At 36.6% G+C, this 26679-nt stretch overlaps 1 protein-coding gene across 2 annotated transcripts in view; it reads left to right on the forward strand.

The window, feature by feature from the left end:
* The window catches only part of CAPN7 (calpain 7), a 38970-nt gene extending 12321 nt beyond the window's left edge, over positions 1 to 26649 (forward strand). The window contains exons 7-21 of one of the 2 annotated variants that reach the window (XM_081234684.1): positions 3358 to 3484; positions 4267 to 4352; positions 5835 to 5928; positions 7785 to 7931; positions 9142 to 9248; positions 10366 to 10486; positions 14867 to 15011; positions 15140 to 15239; positions 15524 to 15659; positions 16319 to 16394; positions 20160 to 20305; positions 21073 to 21135; positions 21715 to 21845; positions 24551 to 24643; positions 24737 to 26649. In XM_081234684.1, coding sequence (XP_081090810.1) covers positions 3358 to 3484; positions 4267 to 4352; positions 5835 to 5928; positions 7785 to 7931; positions 9142 to 9248; positions 10366 to 10486; positions 14867 to 15011; positions 15140 to 15239; positions 15524 to 15659; positions 16319 to 16394; positions 20160 to 20305; positions 21073 to 21135; positions 21715 to 21845; positions 24551 to 24643; positions 24737 to 24881 — 1717 coding nt within the window. In that variant the 3' untranslated portion in view covers positions 24882 to 26649. The remainder of the gene's footprint in view (positions 1 to 3357; positions 3485 to 4266; positions 4353 to 5834; positions 5929 to 7784; positions 7932 to 9141; positions 9249 to 10365; positions 10487 to 14866; positions 15012 to 15139; positions 15240 to 15523; positions 15660 to 16318; positions 16395 to 20159; positions 20306 to 21072; positions 21136 to 21714; positions 21846 to 24550; positions 24644 to 24736) is intronic. The other variant, XM_081234685.1, reaches the window with a different exon arrangement.
* The last annotated feature ends 30 nt before the right edge of the window (positions 26650 to 26679 follow it).

A 26679-nucleotide genomic window follows, 5' to 3' on the forward strand; every position in this document is an offset into this window, starting at 1 on the left:
AAGAGGTGTGGCCGTGGGAAGGAGGTGTGGCAGCATCGCGAGAGTGCCTCCGACCCTTCCCTGGTGACGGGGCGCGCGCGCGCCTACTTTTGCCTAAGGTTATACTCATAGTGTCTGACACGGTACCTGGCACAAGGTAAGTAGTGGGTAAATATCTGCCGAGTTGGTGTTGGATCACAGCAGAAAGGCAAGTCAGCAGAGATGTTGAATGGAAAGGTGGAATAGGATGGCGGGGTTGTTGTTTACTAAGAAGATCCAATTCAAGAAAAGGGTTCATTATGAAAGTGTTAGCACAGCCTGCCAGGACAGTGGCAGCTTATGTCAAGAACCTTAAAACCATGGTTTGTTTCAGGACTCCCAGCTTCTAGCCTTCCCAAGGAAACTAAAATTCGGTCAAAGATGTATATAATAAGAGCATTTACCAAAGTGTCTGTTACAGCAGAAAATTATTGAAACAAAGTTGGTATCCAGAGATATGGGAGTGATTAAATAATGGCATGTCCATATTATTATGTTAAATATTATGCTCTCCACAAAAAATAAGTCTGTAGAATATAGGGAAAACGCTTGCGATATATGAATTTTAAAAGATAGAAAATTATATATAACATCCAAATTTTATTTTTCTTTTCTTGTGTTTATAGATATATAGAAAAACGTGATGTTAAGTTATACATCAAAATGTTCACAGTGGTTATCTCTAAGCAGCAAAATTAGGTGATTTACTTTTTTAAACATTTTTATTTTTCAAAATTTCTGCAGTGAGCATGTTATATTGTATTTATTATCAGAAAGCATCAGGGAGTTGCATGCTTATTGTGTACAGAACATATAAAGACTATAAAGAACAAAAGAGCTGCTCTCTCATTTCTAGTGTTTTGCTCTTCTTGGATGGGCAGAAGTTAAACATCTCAAAGCCAGTAAGTTATCAGCATAACGTTTTCCTCAGGCACCCATGTGATGCTAGTGACTGATATGGATCTAGGAATTGTTTATATCCAAGAAGCTTACAGCACTGAAGTTAAGGGCACAGAATCCAGACCCACGCTCTCCAGCGTCATATCCTGTGTGACACTGCAAGTTTTTTAATCTGTCTCAGATTTTAAAGTAATAATAGAATCCACCTCATGGTGTTACTGTGATGGTTAAATGAGTTAATAAAATATAAAGCACTTACAATGGTGCTTGTTCTGTAGCAAGCACTATATAATAAGGATTAACTATTAGAACATAATTATTGTGTTAAATACTAAGTTATATTACATAATTTGGCTATACATTTCACATACTTTAAAAATGTTTATACCCCTGTGCCCAGTGATTTCAGTTCAAGAAACCAATTCTAAAAAATATTTACAGATCTAGTCGAATATTTATATAAAAGATACTCATCAATATTATAATTATGAAAATGTGAATCAGTTATTCTAGAATGCTCTTAAATGGTTATATCGAAGTAGAGATATAAACTTCTAGTCTTTGTGTAACAGATTGAGATAAATCATATTATTAGTGCTCATACAACAGAATGTCCCTAAGAAGAATTTTGTACAATCATGAACAATCAAGTTTTCAAGAAATTAAGTAATGTGGGAAAATGCTTACAATGTAATGGAAACAGAAAAATATAACTGTACCAACTCCCTTAATTTAGGCATGGCACTTGTCAGAGTTGGGATTTTACATTGTGTGTGTGACCCCTTGCTCTGTGCTTGTCCCCCACACGGGACCATAAGCTGCATGAGGACAGAGAACGTGTGCCTGCACAGTGTCTGGCATGTGGCAGGTGCTCAGTGAATACTTACTGAGTTAATTAAATTTTAAGAAAAATCAAGTAAAATTAAATGCTCTAACTGGCAAGATTTTTCCTTTCTTGTTTTCTGGATTATTTTACAGTAAGAATAATCAGAAGAAAAAGTAACAGTAAACATTTTAAAATTCAGAGATAGCAGACTGATGGCTAAAAGCTCCCCAGTGTATGAATCTTTGGTTAGAAAGATTGGGTGACTAAATTTTTTTCTTTTCTGCTCATGTATTATAATAAACATTATATTTATAAAATATTTTTAAAGTTCTAAGAAATAAGCATTGAATTTGTTGATTTAGTGGTGACTTGAGAGAACAGATACTTAGGAGTCTTGGATTTACTGAATTCTGGTTTATATGGCAGGTTAGATTTGACTCAGCCTTATTTTTTCTCCTAAAAGTTTTATGATAGCTGTCTTTAAATTCTTCTCAATTCACCCAGCTCACTGTCTGTTTAGTCAGGTCCTGATATTACACAGGTACCAAAATGTTGCCTAGAACACCACTGGCTCTATGAGATGTATGAGATGATCATCAAAAACGTTTGAGAAGTGTTATATACCATATTCTGCTCTAAGAGAGTTCCAGTAAACATTGGCTTATTAAAGGTTTAGAGATGTCCTTCCAATGAGAAAAACCAATACTTTAACGAGGAGTTTTCAGATCCCATCTGACCACAAAACTCTCTTTCTCCTAATGTCTATCAACAGACTCAAAAAAAAGTTATATTTTTTCAGTTTGCATATCATACAACTTATATTATCCCAGAAATCTTTTGAAACCCAAAGATTTGTTACCCTTTGCTCTAGAGGCAGTTTGAAGAAAGGTAGATTTTTAAAATTTTGTGCTGTACGTCAATTTTGCAGAAATATTACACAGTATATTCCTTACACAGTGTGAGTAGAGGGTAATGGGTAAGATGGTGGATTTGGCACCAGGGACCTGGATTCACATACCCTTTCTTCTACTTCTTAGCTCTTCGACATTGCAAGTTATTTAATCACTTAAAGCTTTTTTCAGAAAATTTGCTTTAATAGAATTGTTTTGAAGATTAAATGAATTATGTATGTAAAATACTTTTGTGTGATGCCTGGCACATGTTTATTACTCAGTAATTAGATGCTCTCATTATTAGCCTTACAGAGAAGAGTTTGTCAAGAGCCAGCATAAAGATCTGTAGCTTCCTCGGTCCTTTTGAATGAATCAGATTGTATTGTTGTTAATGGCTCCATTTTACTGAAACTGAATTTCTTGAATATAACCATGCTAAATTAAGCTCTTAAAGTATATTCTTAAAATAAATATAAAAGAGTTTAGGTTGCTCTTCTGTTTTCAGTTATCTATGTACATTTTTTTTAATTGAAGAGGATAATCAGATTGGATTCAAGGTTAAATGTAAAGAGCCAGATTTGACCAGAGGGCTTTTTAGGATTATATAGTTTAGCTGTGATCACTGTACCAAAAAAAATTCTTAGGAAATTTAATTTTGCTCTTGAGTCATCTTTTAAGATTAATTTTATCATTATTATTTAATTTTTGTTATCACCTCAGTGATCGATGTGGCAAGCTACCATTATCACCTAAACAAAAAGCTACATTTTCTAAATGGGTTCGACCAGAAGACCTCACCAACAATCCTACAATGATTTACACTGTGTCTAGTTTCAGCATAAAGCAGGTAAACTTTTACTTTGTATTAGTTTATATGAAAAGCCAACATTTTAAAGTAATTTTAATATGCATTTGCCGTTTTTTCTTAGTTTTTTATTATATATTTAGATGCATTAGTATAATTGGAAAAATTATTCATCCTGCATACTTTGACTTAGACATACTGAGATGTGATAACTGTTGAACAATTACAGATTTTTATATACATCCTATTTATTGATACATGCTTGTGGATGAGAAAGTTGAGAATCTGAATTTCACCTTTGGTAAGAGAATAGATAGGAAAGATAGAAAGGTATTGGGCTTATTTAAAACACTTCAGTGGTAGAACAACTCTGTGACTTCATTGTAAAGTTTATTAATGACATTTGAGCATTGAAGTCACAGATGTTTTCCACACGAGTATAAAAATAATGGTCCTGAAATACTCTGATTCAAATCTTTTGATGTGCATATTCATTTTAATTGGTCATATTATAGTAAACCAACTTTTTTAAAATGCCCATAATTTTTTGTCATTAAAAAGAGTGTGATTCAGTTGAGTATGCTTTTTATCCATATTTAATTATTCTAAATTAACTTAATTGAAATACTTTGTTTTTCCTAGGACTTGTTGGAACAAAACATGTGTTAGTTGGTGCTATGGCATTTCTATTTATTATTTTCCTGTTCAAGCAACAGTCAAGATATTTAGTGTAAAAAGTTAGGCTCTAGATGCCATGCTTAAATATTGCGGTAATGTTGAAATTGCATGAATAAATGAATGTATTAATAAATTCTTATTAACAGACAATAGTATCAGATTGTTCGTTTGTGGCATCACTGGCTATCAGTGCAGCTTATGAAAGACGATTTAATAAGAAGTTGATTACCAGGTAAAATTTTATATTTGTCCCTTTAGCCCTTTTCATAAGATTGTCTCTTAACTAGAAATTAAAAGCTTGGGCTTTATCTGCACAGAAAGTGAGGAGGGCATATCACTTAGAATATTATGGCCCTTGTGTGTCAAGCAGATGGTTTGTGAGTATGGAAAGATTTGTTAAGACAGTCTAAGAACATATGCACATATAGTTAGAATAATATAAATGAAATAAATATGTTTTGAAATAAATGAAATTGGTCAAATTAAAATCATATTATATTTATAATTGTACTGTACTGTGTAGTAGCCATAAGCCATATGTGGATATTACATACTTAAAATGGGCTAGTCTGAATTCAGATAGGCTATAAGTGTAAAATGGATCAGATTTTGAAAACTTAGCGGCAAAAAATGTCTCTTGGGAAATATCTCAAATTTTTATATTTATTATTTATTGAAATCATAACGTTTTTGATATATTGGGTTAAATAAGACTTTAAAATATAACGTATGAAATATAAAATAACATTTTTGTTGGCTAAAACTGCTTTAGAATGTACTGAAATGGTACTGGGAAATACTTTTTCTTTCAATTTTTAAAAGTTTTATTACCGGGCTTCCCTGGTGGCGCAGTGGTTGAGAGTCCGCCTGCCGATGCAGGGGACACAGGTTTGTGCCCCGGTCCGGGAAGATCCCACATGCTGCGGAGCAGCTGGGCCCGTGAGCCATGGCCGCTGAGCCTGTGGGTCCGGAGCCTGTGCTGCGCAATGGGAGAGGCCACAACGGTGAGAGGCCCGTGTACCACAAAAAAAAAAAAAAAAAAAAAAAGTTTTATTACCTTAAAATTATTCATTGTAAAAATTAAGCATTATAATTTTTTTGTACAACTCTTCCCGAGTGGTTTTTGTTAAGTCCTGAAAGTACAAAGATGAATTAGATACAGACCTTAGTTTCAAGCCGTTTGCCATTGGTTAAACAGACCGTGTAAGTAAATAATGTTCAGTTTGTGAAAGAAAATTGATACTGATAGTTTCTACAGGTTTCTTACTAGATAATTTTGTGTACTTTATCAGAGTTCTGCTAACTTTATCTCTGTCAGAGTTATAATTTCCTTAGTTGTGGTTAACTGAAATGGTCTTCTCTTTATGTCTTGGGGACAAAAGTAGATTATTTTAACTGGCTTAAAATATATCCACTTAATAGAAAATTTATTATAGTGTATAATGAAAAACTGAGCATTTTTCAGAATATTGTAAAATGTATGCTCTGTATGATTGCATAAGATATTTTCTTCATTTATTTATATTGAATAAGCACTTTGACTAGGGTAAAATTCTTTTTCTGTTACAGGCCTATTATAGACAAATATTCTTATGTTTATTTTTATAAAATCTCTAAGACAATAGCATATGTTTAAATAAAATGTAATATTCTGCATAGTAGTTTATATTGAAAATTAATGTTGGTATTTCACTCTTTCTTTTCCTTATTAAAGCATAATTTACCCTCAGAATAAGGATGGTGAGCCAGAGTACAACCCATGTGGAAAGTATATGGTAAAACTTCACCTCAATGGTGTCCCTAGAAAGGTGAATGTTTCTCCCATATCAGCCCCTTCTCTCTTCCCCACCTTTGGCTCTTGAGTAGAATCATTAAGAAATGTTATTTGTATAAACATTTTAAAAGTCAGTTTAGTTGATTTTGACTCTGTGATATTATACATATTTCTACAATAAGATCATCAGTAGTAATTAAAAATAAAAATCATGACAAGCATAAAGTCTTTTAAAAAAATGGGTTTGGGAAAATTTACAGAAAGTTCCCAGAAGTGACATTGAGCTAATGATTGCTAATGCTTAAAATGAATTTAAATCTGATGGTTGTTAATTATCTTTTTGATTAAAAGGATATCAGACATACTAAGTCTGTTAGGTCAGAACAATTTAAGTGTATAGTCATAAATTGAGATGTAAGATACCTTTAATATTGTTTTCCTTTGTGAAATATATACATAGTTTTTAATTGCACATCTTGGGACTTCCCTGGTGGCGCAGTGATTAAGAATCCACCTGCCAGTGCAGGGGACACAGGTTCGATCCCTGGTCCGGGAAGATCCCACATGCTGTGGAGCACCTGGGCCCCTGTGCCACAACTACTGAGCCTGTGCTTTAGAGCCCGCAAGCCACAACTACTGAACCCGTGTGCCACAACTACTGAAGCCCGCGTGCCTAGAGCCTGTGCTCCACAACAAGAGGAGCCACAGCGATGAGAAGCCCATGCACCGCAACAAGAGTAGCCTCCGCTCGCTGCAACTAGAGAAAGCCCACGCACAACAATGGAGACCCAACGCAGCCAAAAATAAATAAATAAATAAATAAATTTCACATCTTTAATTTCTTTAAGGATTCCGAACCATGTTGTAAGGGCCTTGTGTTGTTAGGATTCTCTAGCTCCTGTCGACTCATGGAAGTCCAGGGATCAACATTAGCATCACCTGGGAATTTGTTAGAATCGCAGAATTTAGGCCTCATCCTGGACCTGCTGAATCAGAATATGCATTTAAACAAGATCCCCTAGTGATTCCCGTGTGAGAAGCTGAGAAGTTGCTCTGTAGTTGAATGATAATCAGACTGTATTGTGCACAGGATCACCTGGAGAGCTTGTTAAAAAAGATTGCTGGGCCCCATCCCTGAAGTGTCTGATTCAGTAGGTCTGCGGAGGAGGCCAGAATTTGAATATCTGATGGGTTCCTAGGCGATGATGCTGCTGATACTGTTGTCTGAGAACACCCTTTCAGAACCACTGCTCTAGCTGATTTCTTAAAAACTAAACAAAATGATTGTGGATGTGGTTTTTCTGAACTATAATTTTAAGATAACCTCTTGTTTAAAGAATCTTTCAAAATTCAGTTGCATAGTTCTTCTGTTAATATTAGATCAAAATTCTTCTTACCCTCTTGTTTCCCAAATCACTATAATGTGAATTAGAAGCCGTATCTTTGTGGTGATTACTTCTATATTTCTGTACTATTTAAATGTATTTTTTAGCCATAATATTTTATAACTAAACACAGCATGAATCTTTCTGCAGGTTTAGGTTAATATTGTTATTTAGCTTAATAGTGAGAAGCCCTTTTGTAATTATTTTAGATATAGTATACATTTCTAGAATTTCTAACAATTTTGCTGGTGGATCCATAACATTTAACCAACCAATTGGCTCCAAGTTAATACCTGACAGGGAGATGAACTTGTCAACCTGAAGAAAGACATCACAAAACATTTTATAATTGATCAGATTCTAGAAATATGAAACTATCATTACCTTAACAATAGGCATAGCATGCCTTTTATTTTATCAGTATGAAAGGTGTGGAGGTTTTTTGATAGGAAGGATTTTAAGATATTTTGTACCACCTAAGGAAATTAATGTTCTCTTTCTCCAGGTGATAATTGATGACCAGTTACCTGTGGATCATAAGGGAGAATTACTCTGTTCTTATTCTAACAACAAAAGTGAATTATGGGTTTCTCTCATAGAAAAAGCATACATGAAAGTCATGGGAGGATATGATTTCCCAGGATCCAATTCAGTAAGTAATAAGATGATCCAGGCACAGACTTTTGCTATCTGATATGACTATTTTAAGTTTGAAAGATTATAGATGATATATTTGGTTTAAATGAAAACATTATCAACCCCTGAAAAATGTTGATCAATCACTTTATCATGGGAGTACATATTTTCTTTTGTAAGGTTATTTGCACATTGTATAGATTGGGTGTTCGGGAAAGCCTAAAGTGTATGTGTCTACTGTTCTGATGGGTTATATGGCCAGTTAAATACAGTGTACCTTTCCAGAGAAGCCTCTGAAGATCAAAGGGATATATCATATTGTCATCCTTGTATATTTTTTTGATTTGTAAATTCAGGTTCAAGGAGTTTGGAGTTAGTTTTTCCCAACCTTAACACAACTTAACCTGTAAAATCAAGGTATGTGCCAGTGTCCTTTAGTTGTAAACCACCGGCCTTATGCCAGAAATTATTCAGACTAGCATGACTTTGAATTGTAACACTAATCAGCCTGTTGCCTTAGAAAGGTATTTACCCTTTCTTAGCCTCTTTGCTTGTCTGTGATATGAGGATAATACTCACCTCTCAAGAACTGTAAAGATTAAATGAAGTAATATATGCAAATCACCCATTATTCATACCTGGTTAGTATCCTTGCCTAGTACCCAGCCTCCTTCATCCTTCTGGTTCTTATAATGCTAGTCAAAGAATGTATAGTTCATAGTTAAAAGTAATAGGATGTTAAAATTTCTTCCCAGCCTCCATGCTCAGTTGCTCTGTCCTTCAAATATTTTTAGTTTAGCTTTCTAATCCATTGCCTGTTGATTTACCCAGTCCGCTTAAAGAGAGAAGGAATGAGCATATATGTAAAATGTTAGGAAAGGTGACTGTCATATTGTAAAAACTCAGTAAATGGTGAGTGACTGTCATCATCATCATCAAAGCAGGTTTTTCTGTTAAATGTTTTGAGTTTTCATCATATTTATCAGTAAAACAATTCTTTGAATTCAGGAAGAGCAGCACAGATTGTAAGAAGAGAGGCTTGTGCTTAAATCCAGGTAGGAATTTGAGTTAAATAAGAGGTTTATTACTGGTAGAGAACAACTTAACTACCTTCTGATTTATTTCTATCAGAATCATCATATCAGATCAATGAGATTTAATAGCTACCCTGGGGATTTATTTATGAGCTTGAAAACCACGTTGACAGTCCTGTGTTTATGTTGCAGAATATTGATCTTCACGCACTGACTGGATGGATACCAGAAAGGATCGCCATGCATTCAGACAGCCAGACTTTCAGTAAGGATAATTCTTTCCGAATGCTTTATCAAAGGTAAACATTTCTCTGTCTCTGTCTTTTGTACTAAAAGAGGCTATTTAGAAACTTGATGTTGGGACTTCCCTGGAGGTGCAGTGGTTAAGAATCTGCCTGCCAATGCAGGGGGCACGGGTTCGAGCCCTGGTCCGGGAATATCCCACATGCCTCAGAGTAACTAAGCCCATGCGCCACAACTACTGAGCCTGCGCTCTAGAGCCCACAAGCCACAACTACTGAAGCCCGCACGCCTAGAGCCCGTGCTCCGCAAAAGAAAAGCCACCGCAATGAGAAGCCCACACACCGCAACCAAGGGTAGCCCCCGCTCACCGCAATTAGAAAAACCCTGCACGCAGCAACAAAGACCCAACGCAGCTAAAAATAAATAAAAAATAAATAAATCTATTAAAAAGTTAAAAAAAATAAAAACTTCATGTCTTATTTAGAATGGATATTGCAGAGGCTGTCATTTTCAGTTATTAGGGAAGTTGTGTTTTTAAAATAGACTTCACTTTATGCACTCGCTCCAGCCAGCCCTCAGTCATCCTCACTGACACTTAACAGTTAATCCAGATGGTAGATAATCCAAACATTTGAATCTAGAATATGTAATTTTGTACTTCCTGAATACTTACCAATTTGAGGGAAGGTGGGAAGAGAGAAGGGTGAGAACATAAAGAGGAAGATAGCTTAAGCCTTAAATGGATAATCCACATGAAGAACTGGAAAACTGTACAATAATACACATTCAGTACTGAAACCAGAAATCTCACTGATTTGATAAAGGACGTGGCTTTGGGAAAAATACATTTGGTATTTCACATCTTCACCTTTATTTGTAAATCATTTGAAAATGTAGCATTTATTTGCCTTCATTGATAGGTTTCTGCCTGAGAATTAAGTTGTCTAAAACTGGGAGGGAAAAGAAAGAAATGTGATAGTTTTTCTGATTTGCTGTAAAATAGAAATGTACTTGTTACAAGTTCTCTGGGGGCTGTTGGGAATAGCCCATTCTAGAAAAGTTGTCCACTTTGTGGAGATTTTCATGTAAACCATGAGGCTAAAGGAAAGATGGTGTGATCTGAGAGTACAGATGTGTTTTCCTTTGATCATTGGTCTGTTGGGTCCATTCCAGGTTTCACAAAGGGGACGTCCTCATCACCGCATCCACTGGAGTGATGACTGAAGCTGAAGGCGAGAGGTGGGGCCTGGTTCCCACACACGCATACGCCGTGTTGGACATCAGAGAGTTCAAGGTTTTGCCTTACATTTGTTTCCCTTGTTTTTCTTGTGTGCTAGTAAGACACTGCAAGGACTCCAAGTGATGCATGAGCCTTTTAAATACTGACAAATCAAGGTTTAGGCCAAGTTTTAAAATCATTCCACCTAGTACATTAAACAGCTTGACCTCTACCATTGGAAATTATGAATAAAAAGATGGGAAATGTAATGACAGTAGCAGCACAGATATTGATGACAGAACAGGAACATTGTATGCCTCTTTTTTTTCCCCATAAAAGTAGCAGGGTCGAAGTGCAAACATGTCCCTCAACGTTCTGGGCTGTCTGTTGGCATTGGGGGTGAATCGCAGTGTCAGGCTATAGCGCATAGTAGACATTCAGTGAAGAGCTGTGCACGGACGAAAAATAAGAGGATACCTATGAATAGGAAACATGCCCGTGGGTTTGCAGGTGTTTTCCTAACAGCCCTTGCATGCTATGAGGCTTTTTTCAGACCCTTTTTCTGTGTGTGGGTGTTGGCATGGTTGACTTCATTACTTCTCATGTTATTGATTAGTTATTTTTCACTGAAAAATAGATCTGTTCTATGGATTAGAAGATACAAAAATTATTAAGGAAGGACTCTTTTTCCTTGATGGTATAGAAACTAAGCTGTCTAGTTACTGGAAAGTTTAACTAGCAGTGTATTCCAGTTTCTTCTGTTTAAACTTATAGAAAGAAGTAGTGATTAATCAGCAAGAACAGAGTACTACTGTGTATTAATTAGTCTGATTTTCTTATGTGGCACATGGAACTGTATGAATTACAAAGACAATTGGGACCTGCTGCAACATTTAAAAATTTATAGTCTTGGGCTTCCCTGGTGGCGCAGTGGTTGAGAGTCCGCCTGCCGGTGCAGGGGACGCGGGATCGTGCCCTGGTCGGGGAAGATCCCACATGCCGTGGAGCGGCTGGGCCGGTGAGCCATGGCCGCTGGGCCTGCACATCCGGAGCCTGTGCTCCACAACGGGAGAGGCTATGATGGTGGGAGGCCCGTGTACCGCAAAAAAAAAAAAAAAAATTATAGTCTCCAAGCTTTCTAAATCTGCCCCCATTGTGGTGCCTCCAAACATTCTGTGTAGAATTATCTCTTCCTTTTATTTTATTTTATTTTTTTTAAATTTGAGTATTTTTTTATTAGTTTCTGCTTTATAACAAAGTGAATCAGTCATACATATACATCTGTTCCCACATCCCTTCCCTCTTGCGTCTCCCTCCCTCCCACCCTCCCTATCCCACCCCTCCAGGCGGTCACAAAGCACCGAGCTGATCTCCCTGTGCTATGCGGCTGCTTCCCACTATCTATCTACCTTACGTTTGGTACTGTATATATGTCCATGCCTCTCTTTCGCAAAAAAAAAAAAAAAAAAAATTTATAGTCTCCAAGCTTTCTAAATCTGCCCCCATTGTGGTGCCTCCAAACATTCTGTGTAGAATTGTCTCTTCCTTTTAAAGTGGCATAAATATTGACTACATAAAGCAAAAAATATAAAAATTTATGTGGAATTGAATAAGCTGAGAGGTTTGTGTTTGTTTCAGGAATGTAGTTTGCCACAAACACCAATTAAAACATTGGGAATAACAGTTGCTATTATTTAGTAACAATTTTATTGTTAGAACATCCTTTGAGATAGGTGTTAATGAATGTGTCTGGCAAGAGATTTAAATTTAGATAATGAAGCAGTCAATATGAAAGTAAGCTTGAATATGAGGAAAATTTCGGTAAAGATGTATCATTTACTTCAAGTAATAAGACTATTATGATTGTTCAAGGGAAACTAGAAAAACAACATATTTAAGAGAAAAATAGGTATCTGTGGTTTGACTTGAAAACAAAATATTAAAAAGTTGTTAAATTTCAGTAAACATTTCAAATAATAGCCTTGTTAAAAATCAGTTAACATTGTTTACACAGTATCAATCCCATGTGTCAGTTATTCTGTAATGATTAAGGCTGCTTGTTTTTTATTTTTTTATACATTTTATTTTTTATTTTAAATTGAGGTATGATAGATGTACAATACTGCATTAGATCCAGGTGCACAGCATAGTGATGTGATATTTCTACGTGTTATAAAATAATCACCACAATAAGTCACCATCTGTCACCATACAAAGTTATTACAGTATTACTGACTGTATTCCCAGTGCTGAACATTTCATCCCCATGACTCACTTATTTTGTAGCTGGAAGTTTCTGCCTCTTAATCTCCCTCGCTTATTTTACTCATCCCCCTCAGCCCATTCCCTTCTGGCAACCGCCTGTTTTTTCTCTGTATCTATGAGTCTGTTTCTGTTTTGTTGTTTGTTCATTTGTTTTGTTTTTTAGATTCCACACATAAGTGAAGACATGTGGTATTTATCTTTCTCTAACATTGCACTTAGCATAATACCCTTTAGGTCCATCCATGTAGTTGCAAATGGCAAGAATTCATTCTTTTTTATGGCTAACATTCCACTGTATATATGTATACCAAATTTCTTTATCCATTCATCCATCAATGGACACGTAGGTTGTTTCCATATCTTGGCTCTTGTATATGATGATGCGGTGAACATTGGTGTGGGTATGTCTTTTTTGGATTAGTGTTTTTGTTTTCTGTGGACAGATACCCAGAAGTGAAATTACTTGATCATATGACAGTTCTATTTTTAATTTCTTGAGGAATCTCCATACTGTTTTCATAATGGCTGGACCCAATTTACATTCCAACCAAAAGTGCCCTTGAATGTCAGTGATACCTGGGACCTGCCTCTGAAAAGCTTAGCAGCAATTTCCTCTCCTTTATATGTGTACTCCTTCCGTTAAGAAGTGATAGAGTCCTGAAATAAGGAGATTTCCTGCTCATGTAGAAATAGGTTTTATGAAAAGAAAGGAGTTAAGAGTTCAGTGTTTGTTGGCTGATGTCTGGCGGGGGCAGGGTGAGGCACAAGTGGTGTAGAAGAGATTGAGAACAGAAATTGTATTAATGAGATTCTAGGGAATATGGCCTGAGAGTAATTAGTCTGGCTTACGTCCAGAAACCACATCTTCCCCAGGCCATGATTTGGCACATTTGAAATAGCAAAGGAATGTTTTTTTTTTCAAATGTCTTCCAAATAGTTTGATTTGTGACATCATTAGAAAAAGAGCACAGTTTTCTAAGTTGACTCCTTGAAATAAGACAAATCTTTTGGATTTACAGGCTCTTTTGTTTTTCTGAATTAATGTAATCAACTCTGTAGACATGCCCAGTATTTACTGAGCGCATACTGTGTTCCATAAACTCAGTGGAACACAGATGTGGAACACATCTGAAAAAGGATAACAGTGTTACCATTTCAAGGAGTTTATAGTCACACTGGGGAGACAAGACTCCTGCATTTGCACAAGTAGGAAACGATATAAGATAGGATATTATTTGTTGTAAACTAACGTAATACAGCTTGTTAGCACTGTGAACTTTAAAGGAGAGGTAGTAATTAAAATGAGAAGGAAGTTGCTAAGTGCTAGAAACTTTGCATATGTTACTCCATTTAATCTTCACAACAGCTCAGAGAGAGTAATGACCAACCAAAGCCCCTAAAGCTGCTAAATAGTAGAGCTGGAATTTGGTCCCATTTCATTATGACTCCAGAGTTCGTGTTCTTTTCATTGCTTCAGTGTTCACTGAGAGACAGTGGAGAACGAAGCTAAAGAGGATCTGAAAAGAAGAGTAGTTAAAAGGGATCAGAGAGCGCCTTCCAGAAACAGGAGCAGTATGAGCAAAAGCATTTAGAGGTGAAATTGAATAAGGATCATTTGTGGGGTTGTGAGAAGAAGGACTCGATTCTCTAAGGCAGGGCAGCCCAGTAGAACCTCCTGTGATGATGGCAGTGTTCTGTGTCTGTGCTGTGCGACGCATTAGTACACTTGGTTCTCGAACTCTTGAAATGTGGCTACTGTGACTAAGGAACTGATTTGTAAACTGAATTAAATGATACCAATTTTTTTTTTCTTTTTTTGGCTGCGCCATGAGGCATGAGGGATCTTAGTTCCCCAGCCGGGGATCAAATTTGTGCCCCCTGCATTGAGAACTCAGATTCTTAACCACTGGACTGCCGGGGAAGTCCCAACTTAATTATAATATAACTAATCACGTGTGATTAGTGGCTACATATGGACAGCATAGCTCTAGGGATAGGTAGCCATTTATAGTTTTTGATCAGATATGGGATTTGGGGAAGTATCGATTAAAGGATAGTAATTTCAAATTTATTTGTAGGGAAAAGAATGGATAAGTATTCAAATTGCATCCTCGCTTGGAGAATGATATAACTAATAAAAATATGGTAAAACTGTTTTGCAACTTCGTTATCTCCTGGTTTTTTAAATAGGGTCTGCGATTTATCCAACTGAAAAATCCTTGGAGTCATTTACGTTGGAAAGGAAGATATAGCGAAAACGATGTAAAAAACTGGACCCCAGAGTTGCAAAAGTGTTTAAACTTTGATCCTCGAACAGCTCAGAAAATAGACAATGGTAAATATCTTTTTAATTTAATAATATTTGATCTTTAAATAAATAACATGCTTTAACAGTGTGAAATGTACTTAACTGACAAGTCATTAAGATTTTTTTTTAGACTAACAAAGACATCTGATTTTCAGGAATATTTTGGATCTCATGGGATGATCTCTGCCAATATTATGATGTGATTTATTTGAGTTGGAATCCAAGTCTTTTTAAAGAATCAACATGTATTCACAGGTAACTTTTTTTGCACATTTCAGAATATACTTTATAGTAGTCTCCCTTTTTTCATTTAAAATGAAATTATTTGGGAAGACTAGTATTCTCTCTTTTTGTCATGCCCACAGATGACTATTGTGTAATAGTTATTCTCTTTATAGGCTTCTTGGTTATGCCAAAAATTTAAAAAACAGGAAAACCCGATAACCTAATTGTATTTGAAACACAAAACAAAAATAGAATTTCAGTTTAGCTCTATGAGAAATTTAATTACTACTTTCTTTGTTGATTTTGTCCTTTAGCACTTGGGATGCTAAGCAAGGACCTGTGAAAGATGCCTATAGCTTGGCCAACAATCCCCAGTACAAGTTGGAGGTGCAGTGTCCACAAGGGGGCGCTGCGGTTTGGGTTTTGCTTAGTAGGCACATAACAGACAAGGTACTGATACCCTTCTTATATCCCATACAGAAATTCTTTTAAATATAATTAGACCATTGTGAGCAAGATATGTAACTTGATCACCAGCCTGTTTCATTTATATAGGTGGCTTGAAAATAGTGTTTACTTAGATAAATGCATATTTTCCTCAAAGGAAATTGGTCATTTATAATTATACACTTAAAATCTCGTTCAAAAATCATCTATGAAGAAAAATATGAGGGAGTTTATGCTTTCTAGAGAGGGTTTTAGTGTTGATTCTATATGCTTAGAGCTTAACAATATTAACATAAAATATGCTAGAGAGGGTTTTAGTGTTGATTCTATATGCTTAGAGCTTAACAATATTAACATAAAAATATGCTAAAGAGGGTTTGGAAATGTTGATTCATTGCACCTGATTTTATAAAGGGTAACCATAATTTTAATGGCTTTAGAGTGGTTTTTTTAGTATCTTGCTTCATACAATATGGTCATCTATTGAAATGACAATTTAATTCAGAAAAATGACATTTTTTAATAACACTAAATAGAAATGCTCTTAAACATAGAAATAATCTCCTTCCCCTCCCCTCCCCACCTCCATACACAAACACACACACACACAGGAGCATTTTGAGCCCATTTTCCTAACCATATTGGATTCTTTGTGCTTTTAGGATGATTTTGCAAATAATCGAGAATTTATCACAATGGTTGTATACAAGACTGATGGGAAAAAAGTTTATTACCCAGGTATGTTTAGTAAACAGACATTCAAACAAACATTAAAATTCTATTTGTGTGATTAATTTGAAAATGACAAATTTTATGTAGATAATATGCAGAAATTAATAATTATACTGATAGACTAATAGAAACTACTTAAAACAGATGGGTAGGTATTTATGCTACTTGTGTGTTTTGTTTTGATTTATTTTTAATTTAGAGACCTCTGGAATTTGGGATTTCTACAGTCTTGCACATTGCTGTCAGAGCTTTATTTCTAAAATTTAAATCCTATCTTTTTTCCCTGATCAAAAATTCTGTGGTTTTCCATGGACTCTTGGATAAAATCCAAGCCCTTCAGGTTGATGTCTAAGGCCTTTTATATTCCGGCCTTCACCTCGTTGTCCCTGTCCCCCTTTATCTCATGCCCCAGCATTTCACAGTGGGTCTGGCTTCTCCTGAACACACCATGCTGTTGTTGCCCCTGTTTTCACACGGTTTCTTCTGCCGAGAATCTCTTCTATCTGCCCTCTGCCCACATATTTCTTTTACCCTATTCTGTGTAATGAATGTGGTTAAGACCCAGTTTATGTTATTTTCTCTGTGATAACCTTCCTGCCAGGCAAAGTAAATCTTTCCCTAAGGCGTTAACATACTGTGTTGAGACCATTTTGCTTTCACATTAAAAAAAAAAAATTTTATCACTTCATGATAGGAGCTGTTAGTTGATATTCTAGTTTGGGAGACAAACAATAAGAAAAAAAAGACCTGATAGTGACACATATTTGTAAAGAAATGCATAGGGTCACACTGGTTACTTTGGTTGGGTGGCCATGGAAGGCCTCTTTGAGAAGAGATAAGAGGATCTCCGAATCACGAACAGGAGTCAGTCATGCAAAGAAGTAGAGGAAAAAGCATTAGAAGTAGAGGTAAAGGCATTATAAGCAGAGGGAACAGCAAGTGCAAGGACCCTAAAAGGAGGGAAAGATAGGTGTTTTCTGGGAACAGAAGAAAGGCCAGGAGGCCTGGGCAGTGTGGTATCACAGAAATGGTCAGAGGTTTGCAGGCTTAGATCACAGGAGGTCTATCAGCCCAGGAAAGGGTTTGGATTTTGCTCTAAGTGCGATGGGAAGTCTTTGGGGGGTCTTAATCAGGAAAATGGCATTATCTGATTTTTTTTTAAGAAAATTCTTTGTAGAATATATTGGAGGGGACAAAAAATGGAAGCAGAGAACCCAGTTAGGTGATTTTATTTATGTGAGAAGTGACGGTGCTTTGAACTGAGGGTGCTGAAGTGGAGATGGGGAGTGGACAGATTTGGGTTTGGTTAGGGTTGTCAGGACTTGGGTTAATGTGTGGTCAAAGAGGAGTCAAGGATGATTCCTGTGTTTTGGGCTTGAGCCATAGAAAGGTGTAACATTGACTGAGGTGTAAATGTTGGTGGGAGCAGGGGAGGGAGCAGAATTGTTGTGGAGTAAAATCAAAAGTTAATTTTTGGTTTTGTTAAATTTGAAGTCCCTGTTAGCTCTCCAAGTGAAGGTGCCAAGTAGGCAGTTGGGGTTTTGAGCAGAATTCTGGGACAAGGGTAGGGCCGCAGGTACAGACGGAGGAGTCGGGATAAGGAAGGCATTTGAAGGTAGGACTGTATATAAATCACCTACAGAGAGAGTTGTAGGTTCAGAGACAAACACCCAGCACCTGGCCCTTGGACTCTTGCATCTTACGGTTGAGCAGAGGGCAAGTTACCACAGAAGAATTTGAACAGAGTACCTGACGAGACAGAGTAAGGTTTCACATAACCCAAGGGAAGAAAATACTCCATGCAGGAAAGAGTGGACAGCTCCACCCATTGCTGTTTCTGAGGTCCAGTGAGATTAGGCTAGAGAAGAGACCTAGCGCCCTGGCAGCATCGTTGGCCTTGACAAGAACAGAGTTGGCAAGAGGTGGGCTGGAAGCCCAGGTGGAGTGGATTGAGGAGGGCCTGAGGTAAGGAAGCAATCACTGACCATTCTTTCAAGAAGGCTGTGCAGGGCTTCCCGGGTGGCGCAGTGGTTGGGGGTCCGCCTGCCAATGCGGGGGCTGCGGGTTAGTGCCCCGGTCTGGGAGGATCCCGCGTACCGCGGAGCAGCTGGGCCTGTGGGCCATGGCCGCTGGGCCTGCACGTCCGGAGCCTGTGTTCCGCGGCCGGGGAGCCTGCGGCGGTGAGAGGCCCGCGTACCGCACAAAAAAAAAAAAAAAAGGCTGTGCAGAGAAATGGGCACTGATGGGGGAGATGGGATCAAAAGTGGTTTTGTCCAGTTTCGTTTTGCTTGATCATAGGAAAACATGGCCTTCTTCCCCATTATGCTGCATTGAGGGTATCCCAAGGTTTTCTGGGATGTGCATGGCACACAGTAGGTCCAATGATAAATGTCAAGTTAAACTAGCTAAATTTTCCATTTTTCATGTTGGTCATTATATAACCAAAAAAGCACCAATTTTGTGAGTATATTCCTAGCATTAACATGTTACATGGCTTTTGAATTTCAAACACCTTGTTACTCTTTGTACTTGGATTTTTTAAAAAACAATGCTTCCTCTCTTACACGTAGTGACTTTGCCATTTCAGGATACTTTCTGGTTTCTAGTTTTATTTTCATCACAATACTCTGAGGTAAATCAGACTGTTCTCCATCTGACAGGAGAGTAAACTGAGACGTAGGTCACACCTTTCAGGACCACAGACGTGCCCATTCTTTTCCCCTTCACACTAGATCGCACCACCTCTAAGCTTGAGAGACTTATTACCTGTTTGAGATACTAAAATTTTTTCTACAAATTACATTATAAATATTCAGCGTTCCTAAATAACCTCAGTGATATAGCATTGATCTTAAATGACTTAATTGACATGCATGAAATGATTTTATTGTATCAGCCTTAATTCATGAGACTGTGAAAGAATATGACAGGCAGCATTGTGTGGGATAGCAAAATATTGGAAATAATCCAAATCTCCACATTGTCTGAATAACTAGATGGGGGAGTATAGGTAAAGTATGTCCTATTCATATGATGACATACAATACTGTACACATGGATTTAAAAGGAATAAACTATCTATGTAGATCAACATGGATCTCAAAACTTGAGTGAAAAATGAAAGGTAAGACATATACTGTCTGTTTTTTTAGATACATGCTCGTGTGTGTGTGTGTGTGTGAGAGAGAGAGAGAGAAAGTCTGAAAGGATGCCCATCAAGTCCATCAGAGTGGAATGGAATATTAAGGGTGGTGGTTAAAAGGAACTTTGTTTTATAAAGAAGCTAGTGTGACAAAAAATATGTTAATTTAATTCTGAGTGGTGGGAAATAGATATATGTTTATATATATAAACATATATATGTTTACTTTTATATATATATGTTTATATATATATATATGTATAAACATATATATATGTTTACTTCTTTGTATCTTTTTTAAAAATTTCCTTAAAAGAAAAAAAGTTAATCTTGATTTTAAAATCTTCTACCAGGAGAGAAAAATAAAACATAGGGCAAATAGCAGGGATTATCATATACCTCATTGGATATATTCCCAAAGATCTCTTTTTACTTATTAGAAACTATTTCATTTTAAAGTTTTAAATTGCTTAATTGTAAAGTTTTAAATTGAAATTCTTTAGTACAATATATTTTAGAGATGAATTAATTAAGGGGATGTCCATCCATTTAATTATTTTTCCTACATCAACCATAAAACTAAAGAAAATAAAGTCCTGTCTTCTGTAAAGCTACTTGTTTATTTGCAGCTGACCCACCTCCGTACATTGATGGGATTCGAATTAACAGCCCTCATTATTTGACTAAGATAAAGCTAACCACACCTGGGACCCATACCTTTACATTAGTGGTTTCTCAGTATGAAAAACAGAACACAATCCATTACACAGTCCGGGTAAGTAAACCAACACGACAGAACAATAATAGAAAGTACATAACGTCTCTGCTTTGTAAGTGGGATTATCTACAAAAAAGGTTTATTTATAAAGATTGATCTGTATATTGTTGAGTGTGTGTTTATCTGTATAACAATTCAGTATTATGATGATGCTTCATGCAGAAAATAATGCTTTTGAATAGTAAAATTTTTATTTTGAATAACATTTTGAACATTTTAGTTTTAAGAGTAGTAGTTTAGTCCTGAGGTAATTTGGTATGTTGGACTAATAAATTCACAGAGCAATAAAAGTTCCTTTAGTCTACATAATACTTTTATTGAATTAAAAAAGAAGAGCTTGAACTTAGTGAAAGGAAATCGATTGCCTATAAACATGGCTCTCAGGTAGCTGGGAAGGTCATTGTAATTTTGTTCTGCATAGATTTGTTTGTGGTAGATCAGTCAAGAAGCTCAATTTGAGTAGATTTTTAGTGACAAAAGGGACTTTGGGAGCTGCTTTCACCCCTTCATTCTTCACATGCAGAAGCCAAGGCCTAGGGAGATTGTGGTATGTCCTGAGTCATACAGTTAGCAGCAGACAGAGCCTTAGCTGCCCAACCCGCAGTTGTTTATTCCTGCCCTGATGCCAGGCTGCCTACAGAATCAGGACTATTATATATGCCAACTAATTTCTTAGTCTTCCAAAACATTCTTTCATCACTTCAGTGTTTTTATAAGCATAAATTTTATCACTATAATAATTTTTTTTTTTTTTTTTACTCTAGGTATACTCAGCATGCAGCTTTACTTTTTCAAAGATTCCTTCACCATATACCGTATCAAAGCAGGTAAGAGAATTTTTTTCTCTGGGTCATAATCTCATTGAAATCTTAGAATTCCCTTTCCTTTTTCTCCTTTTCTCATTTTTTTTTTCATGTTTAACAATTTCTTACAAAGTAAAACATTCTGGGACTTGACAGGACTACAAGGGAAATGTAAATAGTCTGCAGTCTGGGTTGGAATACAAGCTCTTCAGTGAGCACCGTTAAGTGATTCTGTGGGAAAAAATTAATTCAGAGAAAGAAGACTAATACAAACCTTGGTCAGTAGGGAAGGCCTTAAGCAGAATTTGAGATTGACTCTGCAGGGCGGTCTGGACGTGTGGAAGAGGATTTTAGGGAGAATTCTTGGCAGGGCAGACTTGAAGGCTGAGAGTTGGAGACAGGGCTGAGAGTAGCAAAGTAGCCGGGCTGACTTGGAGAGGGATGCTGGCTGCCTGTGGCAATAAAGCCTGGAGAGAGAGGATGCAGCCACAGTGGAGAATTGCTTTTTTTCTTTTTTTTTTTTAAAGATGCAAAGGAATTTTGTCTTTAAAGTAGAATTACAGAATGTGAAGTTTTGTTAATACAAAAGCTTTGTTTTATTAGATTAATGGAAAGTGGAGTGGTCAGAGTGCCGGAGGATGTGGAAATTTCCAAGAGACTCACAAAAATAACCCCATTTACCAATTCCATATAGAGAAGACTGGGCCACTACTGATCGAGCTAAGAGGACCAAGGTTTGTGATAAATAACTTTCTTAAATTAATCATGTTATATTAAAAATGAGTTTAGTGGAACAGAATAGGGTTTTAAAAAATATATATGTGTGGACACTTAATTTATGATTAAAGAGGAGTGAGGAAAGGGCACCATTCAATAATGGTGCTAGAATAATTAATATCCCCATACCAAAAAGGTGATTAGACCCATGTCTCACATCCAATCTAAAAATCAATTCCAGGTGGATTACTAATACAGGAGATAAGAACCTCAGGATAAGGAAAGACTTAAGACACAAAGAGCACATAAAAAGATTTGTAAATATCCTACATTAGTAAGAAAAAAGTCTGCAGTTTTTTTGTTTTTTGGGGTTTTTTTTGGCTATGTCGGGTCTTAGTTGCGGCACACGGGATCTTCGTTGAGGCATGTGGGATCTTTCGTTGCGGCGCATGGGCTTCTCTGTAGTTGTGGCATGCAGGTTTTCTCTTCTCTAGTTGTGGCGCGCAGGCTCCAGGGCACATGGGCTCTGTGGTTTGCAGCACGCAGGCTCTCTAGTTGAGGCGCACGAGCTCAGTAGTTGTGGCATGTGGCCTTAGTTGCCCCGCAGCCTGTGGGAATCTTAGTTCCCTGACCAGGGATCAAACCCGTGTCCCCTGCATTGTAAGGTGGATTCTCTACCATTGGACCACCAGGGAAGTCCCAAGTCTGCAGTTTTTAGAAAATAAAAATAAACAAAAACTTGAATAGGCATGTCATAAGAGAAATAATCCAAATGGCCAATAAATTGTGTAAGAGCCAAAAATTAGAAAAGCCAGTGTTCATCAGTGGCATTTAAGATTATAAAACAGTCATACAGTAATAGAGTCCGCCATAACAATGAAAATAAATTACAGCTCCCCACAGCATGGGTAAGTCTTGGGAGCAAGGCTGAGCGACAGAAGCCACATAACAGGATATGTGACTGTTTACTTGTTCTTGACTTCCACTTGTATGAAGTCAAGAACAGGTAAAACTAAACTGTTGCTGAAGGATGCACACTTAGGTAGTCAGACTATAGACAAAGCAGGAAAGTGATCACCAGGCAAGTTAGCTCTGGGGGACAGAGGCGGTGATCAGAAGGGAGCACACAGGGACTTTGGCGGTGCTGAGAGGGTTTTGTTGACTGAGGTGGGGGTAACCCAGGTGTTTGTTCACTTTATGAATTATTTGTTAAGCTGTCTATTTGTTTTATGTGCACTGTGTTATATTTCACAATTTTAAAAGGTTTAAAAAATACAGAGAATACAAATAAAAATAGTACTAGCTTCTAAATAAAACTAGGCTTAATTTTGCCTTCCTGTAATTACAGACTATTTCGAAAGAAGCTAATAATCCTTTAGATAAGACTAAGCTATTTTTCCACATCATTTTAAAGGCCTTTACCAGTTTGATAAGTGAAATAAGGTACCTAATTGCCCTTTTGTATTTCATTACCATGTAGCTTGAATATGGAAAAATGTTTATTGACGATGTGTATTTTTTCCTTTATTCATATATTTATTCATGTCTTTTGACCATTTTTCTGTTGGACTCGTCACGTTTTTCTTTTTTTTTTTTTTTTTTTTAAAGTTTATTTATTTATTTTTTTAATTAGTTTCTGCTTTATAACAAAGTGAATCAGTCATACATATACATCTGTTCCCACATCCCTTCCCTCATGCATCTCCCTCCCTCCAACCCTCCCCATCCCACCCCTCCAGGCGGTCACAAAGCACCGAGCTGATCTCCCTGTGCTCTGCGGCTGCTTCCCACTATCTATCTACCTTACGTTTGGTAGTGTATACACGTCCATGCCTCTCTTTCGCCTTGTCACAGCCCACCCTTCCCCCTCCCCATATCCTCAAGTCCATTCTCAAGTAGGTCTGCGTCTTCATTCCCGTTTTGCCCCTAGGTTCTTCATGACATTTTTTTTTTTTAATTCCGTATATATGTGTTAACGTTTTTCTTAATTGTAAGCGTGAATAAGGGTACGTATGTAAAGGTATTAACTCCTTCACATATTTGCAGGTATTTTTCCCAGATTAATTTTTTTTCTCACATAGAAAAAAATTTTTCTTTATAATCAGATCTGTTTCTTTTGGTTTATTTTGCTGTGGGCAGGAACTGTCACCCTAATATCAAATAAATTTTTACTGTATTTTCTTCTAGTTCTTTTATGGTTTTACTTTTCACATTATTTTTTTAAGTCCATATGGAATGTATTTTATATTTGGTGTGAAATACAGTTTAACAATTTGTTTTCTAAGCTTTTGTCACCTTATCACCACCTACATAAGTAATCCTTTCCCTACTGATTTGGAATGCCATGTGTACCATATGCTAATTATTTCTGTAAATTTAGATCTTATTTCAGGGTCCTCTCCTGTCCTACATTTTCTGCCTAGTACACTATTTTATCATTTAAATTTAACATTATTCTCTGAGAGCCTGTGGTAAAAATAGTCTCTTCTAAAGTAAGTTTAATAGAATATTAATCTTTATGGCATCAATTTAAAAACATAAATGGTGTTTTCTGTAATTAAGAGTAAAAATAGTATGCGTCTCAGAGTGTTGTTTCCTCCTACTGAAGCTTTAGAAGCATGTACTTGATTTAATGGTCCATCTGCACTTTAGGTATAGTTATTTTGGGTATGTGTTTGAGACGACTTAATAACAGCAATAATTTGTTCTTTTTTACTGCTAGGCAATATAGTGTTGGATTTGAAGTTGTAACAGTTTCTGTGGTGGGAGACCCTGGTCCCCATGGCTTTCAGAGGAAATCTAGTGGTGACTACAGGTAATGTTGGCATTTTGATTGCTATCTAATTTACACTTTACTTTCTGTGGCATCATCACCTGAAAACCTTGTTCTCATTTTCCCTGATTATAGGTGTGGGTTTTGCTACCTGGAACTAGAAAATATACCTGCTGGGATCTACAATATCATTCCCAGTACTTTTTTGCCTAAACAAGAAGGACCGTTTTTCTTGGACTTCAATAGTATTATCCCCATCAAGACAACACAACTGCAGTGACAGAGAAACCTCAGCAATAGCTGGGTCTTATACTCACCAAACATCATCTCTTCAAGTGAGGACACAGATCTCCAGGACACTGAACACAATCATCAGAGCAGAATTAAATCTCTAAAAACGTTCCTGTGGAGTCTGGTGCTGAAGTCAGGGTGTGTGGTGAGAATTGTATGTAGTCAGAATTACCCTATGTCACTTGGAAGTACCATTTACATGGTTTTGTGTATATATGGAGTGGGCTTGCATTTAGGGGCCACATTGTACAAAAAAGTGTAGATGCTTAAAGATTAGGCTCAGTCAAGCACTGAGACAGATGCCCTTGCTAAGAGGGAACCGAGATCAGACGAGGAAAATGAGGGGTGTAGACTCACTCACTGAGTGGAACAGTAGGCTGGGATAATATTCTGAAGTATTTATGTTATGTTGTCTTCTTGGCAGAGCATGTTGTTACGGTAGACCTGCTTGTGTCCTGAGTCTCCTGTACATCCTGGGCACCTAATTATCAAATGAACGTTACCATGAGATTTTTAATTCTGCATTATTTGTGGCTTTAAATGTTTACTGTTGCCCATAGGTTATGAAAGGATAAAGTTTTAATACTAATTAACTTAGCATGAAGATGCTCATGCTTAAGAATGAAGGTTGTTGAAGTTAGATACCTGTCTCCCATTGACTCATGTAAAGAGAACTGAGGTATATTCATCAGTGTAGTTTTTATCAGGTTGATGAAAGTAGTAGTCTGAGACATTGAAGACATTACAATTTAGTTTGTATAGTCTTTTTTAAATTGCTCTGTAGTTCAGTGTTCTTATGGTAACATCACTCTAAAGAAAACACAATTGAGGATTTAATATATGGTAATTGGGTTGCGTTTGAAAAAATTGCCAAGATACTGTTACGTATAAATTCCCAGTTGTTTACATAAAAATTCATCAGAGTAGAATGATGCTTAAGACTTTAAAGATCTAAAAATTAACACAGTGGGATTTTTCATCATCTCTAATTTTTAAAACTTCTTTTGTATTTCTATTATCTTTAATTGAAATAAAATGTTTGTTTATACTTATGGAAACTGCATAGTTTAACCTAGAGAAATTATTAGAGGACTTTATGTGGTATGTTCCATCTAAAACAGAACTCATTACTTGCAGGAACATTCACACTTTTATAAAAAAAAGTCTGTTCTTTTACATTCAGGATAGTGGTAGATTGTACTAGTGATTGATAGTGAGATTTCACTTTGATAAATAGTGCTTTCACTTTTAGCATATTTTAGGTGGATTACTTTTCTATTACTTTTTAAAGAAAAATCTAAAGCATAAGAGGTATATTTATTATAAACATGATTTGAACCTTTTGTGTTAAAGATCTTATACGGGACGCAAACTAAGACCTAATCCCTGCCCTCAAAATCCAATGGAGGAGACCTATATAAACAATTTACTATATTGTAATGTTGAATTCTGTAACAGAGCTCTAAATAGAACTCACGATGTACAAGTAAAGATTAATTTTGGTTGGACCAATATAGAAAGAGAATAGAAACAACTGGGGAGCTTTTCGAAGTCCAGTGCCCAGGTATATCTGAATCACTAATCAAACCTCTGGGGCTGAGACCTAGGAGATGCCCAGGTGCCACAGACAGGAGCACCAGGCCTCCAGCATAAGCACCTCATCTTTATTTATTTTCCTGCCACTGCGTCTCCGTACTGCTCAGCTTTAGTAGCAGCAGAAGTGGAATTCTAATTCAAACCTGGTAATCAGGGCTTAAATTGTTAGGATCCAGGACCTTAACTGAAAA

Source organism: Mesoplodon bidens, assembly GCF_964165515.1.
Source record: "Mesoplodon bidens genome assembly, chromosome: 5".
In the NCBI taxonomy this organism is placed as follows: Eukaryota; Metazoa; Chordata; class Mammalia; order Artiodactyla; family Ziphiidae; genus Mesoplodon; species Mesoplodon bidens.